The sequence below is a fragment of the Zeugodacus cucurbitae genome, chromosome 6 (assembly GCF_028554725.1).
Source record: "Zeugodacus cucurbitae isolate PBARC_wt_2022May chromosome 6, idZeuCucr1.2, whole genome shotgun sequence".
Lineage (NCBI taxonomy): Eukaryota > Metazoa > Arthropoda > Insecta > Diptera > Tephritidae > Zeugodacus > Zeugodacus cucurbitae.
In genome coordinates, this window is record NC_071671.1 from 23,058,693 (window position 1) to 23,067,068 (window position 8,376).

General features: G+C 38.0%; 1 protein-coding gene across 1 annotated transcript; it reads left to right on the forward strand.

The window, feature by feature from the left end:
* The first annotated feature begins 4,773 nt into the window (after positions 1 to 4,773).
* Positions 4,774 to 6,758, forward strand: LOC105210773 (odorant receptor 74a-like). The gene is made up of 5 exons (XM_011181914.3): positions 4,774 to 5,262; positions 5,341 to 5,884; positions 6,149 to 6,250; positions 6,430 to 6,612; positions 6,673 to 6,758. Exons 1-5 carry the CDS (start codon positions 4,898 to 4,900, stop codon positions 6,721 to 6,723), a joined length of 1,245 nt encoding a protein of 414 aa, XP_011180216.2. The 5' UTR covers positions 4,774 to 4,897; the 3' UTR covers positions 6,724 to 6,758.
* The last annotated feature ends 1,618 nt before the right edge of the window (positions 6,759 to 8,376 follow it).

An 8,376-nucleotide genomic window follows, 5' to 3' on the forward strand; every position in this document is an offset into this window, starting at 1 on the left:
CTGAGCCTTTATGGAATTCAAAATTTATTCGAAACAAAGTACCCTAGTAATTATTTCTTGCATATCTTTCAGGTAAGGACTACTACAAAATTGCTAAAAGCTTAGTTAGAATTCCAAGAAAATCAACGAACCATTTATAAAATAACTGAACTCCTTGGAAGACATTTAAAGAAAAATGGGGAGCGTGTATTGAGAAAGTTTTATTTGAGTAGTAACTCCGTTCATTTTTGATAAATGTGTACACCTAAGGTAATAGCTAGTTCTTTTATAACTGATTGATTAATCAAATGTGTATGAAATGTAAATTCAATGAATTTGATTTTCTATCTTCAAAATGTTCGATCAGTTGGGAATCCGAGTAAAATTTTAAGGATCCTTGGTTACTTTACATTTCTTGGAGTTTTCTTATCCAATTATGTACGGGACTTTCGTTTTTCAACTCACACTTCTCGACTAGGATATTTCTTCCGAGATACTAACTATATACATAAGTCTAGACACTCAGAGGACAGACCTGGTTCTTCCTCTCAACTAGAGTGTTTTCCCCACATATGAACTAAATATCCACAACGCAAAGTTAAAGTCTACATGATGGATGATTCCCCCATTCATATGTCGAAATTTTGTATGTATGTATGTGATTGGCGTTGCAACCGTTTAGCCGGTTATAGCCGAATCGACGATAGTGCGCCACCTCTCTCTCTCCTTCGCAGTTGGAGATCCCAAGTTTAACCAGGTCGCTCTCCACCTGGTCCCTCCAACGGAGTGGAGGCCTTCCCCTTCCTCGGCTTCCTCCGGCGGGTACTGCATCGAACACTTTCAGTGCTGGAGTGTTTTCGTCCATTCGGACAACATGACCTAGCCAGCGTAGCCGCTGTCTTTTTATTCGCTGAACTATGTCAATGTCGTCGTATAACTCGTACAGCTCATCGTTCCATCGTCTGCGGTATTCGCCGTTGCCAATGTTCTGAGGACCATAAATCTTGCGCAAAATTTTCCTCTCGAAAACTCCTAGTGTCGTCTTATCTGATGTTGACATCGTCCAAGCTTCTGCACCGTAGAGCAGGACGGGAATGATAAGCGACTTGTAGAGCTTGATTTTGGTTCGTCGAGAGAGGACTTTACTGTTCAATTGCCTACTCAGTCCAAAGTAGCACCTGTTGGCAAGAGTTATTCTGCGCTGGATTTCGAGGCTGACATTGTTCGTGTTGTTGATGCTGGTTCCCAGGTATACGAAATTATCTACGACCTCGAAGTTATGACTGTCAACAGTGACGTGGGAGCCAAGACGCGAATGCGCCGACTGTTTGCTTGATGACAGGAGATATTTCGTCTTGTCCTCATTCACCTCCAGACCCATTCGCTTCGCCTCCTTATCCATGCGGGAAAAAGCAGAACAAACGGCGCGGTTGTTGCTTCCGATGATATCAATATCATCGGCGTACGCCAGGAGCTGTACACTCTTGTAGAAGATTCTCGGATTAGCTCTGCAGCTCTTATAATTTTTTCCAGCATCAGGTTAAAGAAGTCGCACGATAGTGAGTCACCTTGTCTGAAACCTCGTTTGGTATCGAACGGCTCGGAGAGGTCCTTCCCAATCATGACGGAGCTTTTGGTGTTGCTCAACGTCAATTTACACAGCCGTATTAGTTTTGCGGGGATACCAAATTCAGACATCGCGGCGTAAAGGCAGCTCCTTTTCGTGCTATCGAAAGCAGCTTTAAAATCGACAAAAAGGTGGTGTGTGTCGATCCTCTTTTCACGGGTCTTCTCCAAAATTTGGCGCATGGTGAATATCTGGTCAGTTGTCGATTTTCCAGGTCTAAAGCCACACTGATAAGGTCCAATCAGTTTGTTGACGGTGTACTCCCGTAATATAGTTTCGAACTGATCTTTGACTAGTGGATTCCGATCGTATGTATATCTGAAAGAAATATGTGAAACATGACTCTTAAATATTTCAATTCTGTCACACTTTATCTATGACTATTGACATGTGACATGACAAAGAGCTGACGACAGCTGATATATACTGCAAATCTAAACTATACATAATAAATAAATCTACAGTGGAATTTTCATAACTCGAACTTTTGAATTGGCAATAGCGTTTAGAATTCAAATTTCATTCAAATTTCCTTCCATAAATCGAACTTTTCGACCAGAGGATAATAAAAAATTTAAAATTTTACTATCGAGACAGTGTTTTACAAGAGTCTCTCTATATCGAATGGAGGCTAAAAAATTATGATATTATACCTATGGATTACATAAATCGTATAGCAAAGGAATGGAATACAGAGCCTCAAGAGCCAAACAATAGCAAACTGCAACAAACAAAATTACAGAATACATGTTTTAACGTATATGGGTGATTCTACGATAAGAGGTAACTTGTGCGGCAATCAGCTAAAAATATTGTTTTTGTCCTTTATGTTGCTATTTTTTTAAATGATTCCCATGATATTAATCTAGTGTATTAAATAATATTACAATTTACTACATAATCAAAACATTTTTTTCTGGAATTCCTTACTAAGTCTAAAAAAGTCTCCCCCTGGCTTATCCCGTTGCTACTTTTTAAAGGGTGATTTTTTAAGAGCTTGATAACTTTTTAAAAAAAAAAAACGCATAAAATTTGCAAAATCTCATCGGTTCTTTATTTGAAACGTTAGATTGGTTCATGACATTTACTTTTTGAAGATAATTTCATTTAAATGTTGACCGCGGCTGCGTCTTAGGTGGTCCATTCGGAAAGTCCAATTTTGGGCAACTTTTTCGAGCATTTCGGCCGGAATAGCCCGAATTTCTTCGGAAATGTTGTCTTCCAAAGCTGGAATAGTTGCTGGCTTATTTCTGTAGACTTTAGACTTGACGTAGCCCCACAAAATATAGTCTAAAGGCGTTAAATCGCATGATCTTGGTGGCCAACTTACGGGTCCATTTCTTGAGATGAATTGTTCTCCGAAGTTTTCCCTCAAAATGGCCATAGAATCGCGAGCTGTGTGGCATGTAGCGCCATCTTGTTGAAACCACATGTCAACCAAGTTCAGTTCTTCCATTTTTGGCAACAAAAAGTTTGTTAGCATCGAACGATAGCGATCGCCATTCACCGTAACGTTGCGTCCAACAGCATCTTTGAAAAAATACGGTCCAATGATTCCACCAGCGTACAAACCACACCAAACAGTGCATTTTTCGGGATGCATGGGCAGTTCTTGAACGGCTTCTGGTTGCTCTTCACCCCAAATGCGGCAATTTTGCTTATTTACGTAGCCATTCAACCAGAAATGAGCCTCATCGCTGAACAAAATTTGTCGATAAAAAAGCGGATTTTCACATTTCGAACCGAACACTGATTTTGGTAATAAAATTCAATGATTTGCAAGCGTTGCTCGTTAGTAAGTCTATTCATGATGAAATGTCAAAGCATACTGAGCATCTTTCTCTTTGACACCATGTCTGAAATCCCACGTGATCTGTCAAATACTAATGCATGAAAATCCTAACCTCAAAAAAATCACCCGTTATTTAACTTTCGGACAATACGTATATTTTTTTATGAGATGCTAAACCAAAACTAAGTTCAATCGGAAGTAAAACAATTAAAATTAAGTACTGATAATAAAAAACAAAATTATTTTGTTTATTTCATATAATTTTTAAAATTAACTTTTGTGCCGATTTTTTTATGTATCTACCCTGCCAAATTTTATTCCGCTTGTATGACATAAATTCAAAGACGATCGCATTTAAAAATGTGATCATGGGCTCATTTCAGCCTGAAGTTCGCAATACTAATTGCGAAATCCGTTTGAGCGCTGTAGTTTTTTAGTTATTGAAAACTGATTTTGTCTCTCCCCTGGCAATTCATATAACGTATACTATTAATTTAATTTGTTTGGCTTTATTGTCCTAAGTTACTAATACATTTAAATCTTAAAGTCCTCTCTCGATGAACCAAAACCAAACTCCACAAGTCGCTTATCATTCCCGTCCTGCTTTATGGTGCAGAAGCTTGGGCGATGTCAACATCCGATGAGACACTAGGGGTTTTCGAGAAAAAGGTTTTGTGGAAGATTTATGGTTTTTTGAACATTGACAACGGCGAATATCGCAGTTGATGGAACGATGAGCTACACGACGACACTGACATATGTAGTTCAGCGAATACAAATACAGAGCCTACGTCATGTTGTTCGAATGACGAAAGCGCATATATGTATGTATATATAAATAAGATCAGGTTGGCCAGACTCTCTCCATGCCAAATCTTCTTTTCAAAGGGCAGAGGATATATTAGGTCTTTAAAAAGTCAGAAATGTTTTTGAAAGATCGTAAGATTTTACATTTAATATTTGTTTCGTTTATTTAGGATAAAGAGTGAATTTATTGATTTGTTATTTTAATTTAGGGTTTATTCATCTAGGAAAGAGAGTACCTTTAATTTGTAATACTATTTTGAATTAATTTTTTGCTTTTGGTAAAATAATTATCTATCATAAACTTTACGTCTCTTCCCTGGCCGATGTAATTAACCTGGTCGTCGAAAAAGTAATAAAATATGTATTAAGTAACTTGCCCTTACGTGAGCAGATAAATAAAAGGGACAGAAATCATAATATAGAGGTTTCAGGAAAAACATCCAAGTGTTTCTTTGGCCGTTTTCTCTATACAATTAAAATCTCTTGTTGTAGAATCACCCATATACACAAAACTTTATGCGAAGTAAATAAATAGTACTGTGTATAAATCTATATTTTGCAGCTTTTTGAAAATTGAATGTTTTAATGAAAATTCTATAACTCGAAGTTTTTTTGTGGATTATGGTGATTCGAGTTGGAGAAGTCCCACTGTAATTTATTCTTCCCAACTAAATTACAGTTATTTGCCGATCATGCGTTATCTACCGGCAAGCTACCATAAACCTCTATTACCGAATGGACGTCATCCGCCGATCGACTGGCAAATCTATGGCTTTATTTGTTCGAATTGTTGGCCACTCGCGGCACATATTACGAAAGCCCGTTACATCGTTGATATAATGGTGACCATTGCGCAGTTTATGTCCGAGAGTATGGTACTAATTGGCGAGGGAATCGTGATGCATGACAATTTAGATAACATCAGCTTTGTCTGTACCGTTTTGGCACCGAATTTGATACTGATTGAAATGATGTTGCGCGCATATAATATTATCTATAGACGGAGTAGTTTTCGTAAACATATCGAAGAATTCTATAAGAAGATCTATGTACAGCGGTATGATATATATGAAAACATCGATTTCTAGATATACTTATACTTTTAACACTCTCTTTTGATATCATTACTTTATAGCACCTGGAACCCAGATCTTTTCGAGCAGATCCGCCGTCAGCAATTGCCCACAAAATATTCGACATGCACCTACATTATCACACTCGTGACATATGTCTATGTGCCGATAAGTGGCTTAATCAAAAATGAGCGGTTGGTACCATTTCCAATCCGATTTAGTTTTGATTATACTGTACCTTGGCCGCGTTATCTAGTATTTCTCGCTATGTCGATTTGGACGGGTTTTGCCGTTGTGGGTCCCTTGGTGGCCGAACCCAATTTACTGGCCATGCAAATCTTACATTTGAATGGTCGTTATTCATTGTTACTGCAGGATTTGCGCAAAATTTCGAAGGAATCCATTGTCGAACATGAACGTCTCAAGGGTAAGGATACATTGTTGGTTACACAACGCTTTCGTTACAGGCTTTTCGAAATTATTCGGCGAAATGTGGAGTTGAACGAGTTTGCCAAGTCATTGCAGGAACAATACTCGTTTCGGGTGTTCGTTATGATGGCCATGAGTGCGACTTTGCTGTGCGTTTTGGGATTTTTAACGGCAACGGTAAGTCTAGTGAGCGTTTGAAAAAATTCCTTGGAAAGTAGTAAAACCGTATCGGAGGTACAAGAAGGTTGTTTCGTCTAGGACAACTTTTCAAGTGTTTTTAATTGTATCTATGAGAGTTTTTCAAGTTTCTTCGCTCCTAATTGTATTATGTTTTATAGACATGTCATGTATTGTATCTGGAAACGAACATTTCAAAATATATTTCTGAACTCTATTACCTAAGTACTTCCTAAAACTCCAATTCATTGCTATTTATTTCAGCTTGGGCTAACGGCACAGAATATTAGATTCGTAAGTTGGATAATTGGAAAGGTGGTTGAATTGCTGATTTTCGGACGTCTTGGAACAACTCTTTCCACAACGGTTAGTATACAAATGTATTCAAAAGCCTAACAAGTGTGTTTTGTATTGTCAAAGCACTCTAAAATTCGAAATCAAAAACCTTACACTTCTATATATGGTAACCCTCAAGAGTCTTCACCTAATATCTTATTCTGTCATTTAAAGTACATTAACTAAGTAAATATTCTCGTTTCTCACAGACAGACGAATTGAGCACATCGTATTATTGCTGTGATTGGGAAGATGTTATACTACACTCTACTGATGCAGAGGAGAATAAGAAATTAATGAAGCTTATAGCCTTGGCAGTACATTTAAATAGTAATCCTTTTCGTTTAACCGGTCTTAATTTCTCCGTTGTTAATTATGAGACGGTGGTATCGGTAAGTGCAAATAAATGCAACTGAAATTCGGCACTAATTAAAACATTTAATTATCTACAGATTCTAAGAGGAGCTGGCTCTTACTTTACGGTTATTTACGCATATAGATAAATAGTTAAAAAGTGGCAAGAGAAAAAAGTAATAGGTACAGAAAAGAAAATAAGAGTTATGTCTGTGTTTTACTGACAAAAGGGAAGGTGTTTCACAAGTTCAATGTATTTAAAGCGGGTATAAATGCTTTAACAATTAGATGTTAAATATTATTTGCGACTTTGCTTTAGTTATAAAAAGAAAAATGATATTAATTCCAATTGTTTAAGAATTAATTCGATTTAATCTCACAAAATTCAGAAACACTCAGTTAAAAATATAGTGATCGAAGCCATTTCTATAAAGTTAACGTCAGTTGCAAGATCTACCTACCTACTATAGTTGGGCACTCTCTTCAGTGACACCAGAGCTTCGAAAGCTGTCCTGTAGATCCACCGGACGACCGGAGTGTATGTGAAATAGTATCTCAGGTACTTCAAAGAGAAGAAATCGTCTCAGTAGGTTAAAGAGGTTGGAGCAGAGATAGTCGAAGTTAGGTGAGGAGGCGGCTGGGCGATAAATCAAGTCACGAGAAGTCCGGTTGGGAACGATTGGGCAGTTAATGTGTCTGATACTACCAAGTTGGTGAATGGCAATCAAAGCTCTGCTCCAAAACCTTCTTTGACCTTCTACGGTGTAGTTCAGGTCAGGTCTGTTGTTTATCGACAGCAGGAACGCAGAGACCGCAGCATAGCAATGAGATTATAGCATATTGTCGAATAATTGGTTGATAAATAGTCCATACTCGACTAGGTCCCCTATTACAAATCAGTGAGAATGAAAACGACGAAAGTTGCATGAACTAATTGGAATTGCTTAAACATTCTCCAATCTGACACAGAGCGAACTGAAATAAAATTACCACTTTGAAGCCGGATTATGTCATGTGGAGAATTGAGGGTATCGGTGATACGTCTATCTTAACATAATCACTTCGGCTTGAATGTCGTCTTGAATGGACGTTTGGACTTCTTTCTCGTGGTCTTCTTGACATAACCAACAATTTTAGAGTACATGAACCGAAAGAAGAAGTCAGTTGCCTTGCTTTATATTAACCATACTGCCTCCTTCATTCGCCCATTCCAAAATCTTGACAACGCCACTAACACGCTCACGTACACCAAACAAATAAAAAACAATTATGACAGTTTGGCAGGCGCTGCTGTGGGCGCAACAACATCATCAACATCAACAATAAATGTGGTGGCAATGAAAACTTTTCGCATGCGTCAAAGAGAAAACAGCCAAACAATTGTGTTAATGCCACAGTGGTTGTTATTGTTGTTGTTAAAGCGATTATTGTAGCGAGTTAATAACATCAATATTATGTGCAGCATCGATTGAGAGTGCTCAGCATACTCTCACACACATATTTTCATATATGTATATTTATAAAGTGGATAATGGTATATTTAGTCACGTGTGGGTGTGTCCGTGTGTGTGTTGGTAGACATGAAGCCACAAAAACACGCAGTTTGTGAAAACATGCACGCGTGCAAGAGCGTTTATTGAGTTGCACACGTACACTCTTGTTGTTTTGTTGTGGCCAAAGTGGTAGCAGGTGCATGTGGATATGCGTGTGGGTGTCGGTGTGGACCACATGTTCTTAACAGCTAACCACAGACTCACAAGCACACAATATATATGTACTCAGAAGACTTTCAATTCGGCTAC

What these genes read in the sequence shown, in the direction of transcription:
- LOC105210773 (XM_011181914.3), top strand. Translation starts at nt 4,898, where the DNA reads ATGCGTTATCTACCGGCAAGCTACCATAAACCTCTATTACCGAATGGA. An exon ending in AAGAAGATCTATGTACAGCG is followed by an intron (nt 5,263 to 5,340) that starts GTATGATATATA and finishes ATTACTTTATAG; the next exon opens with CACCTGGAACCCAGATCTTT. An exon ending in GAACAACTCTTTCCACAACG is followed by an intron (nt 6,251 to 6,429) that starts GTTAGTATACAA and finishes CGTTTCTCACAG; the next exon opens with ACAGACGAATTGAGCACATC.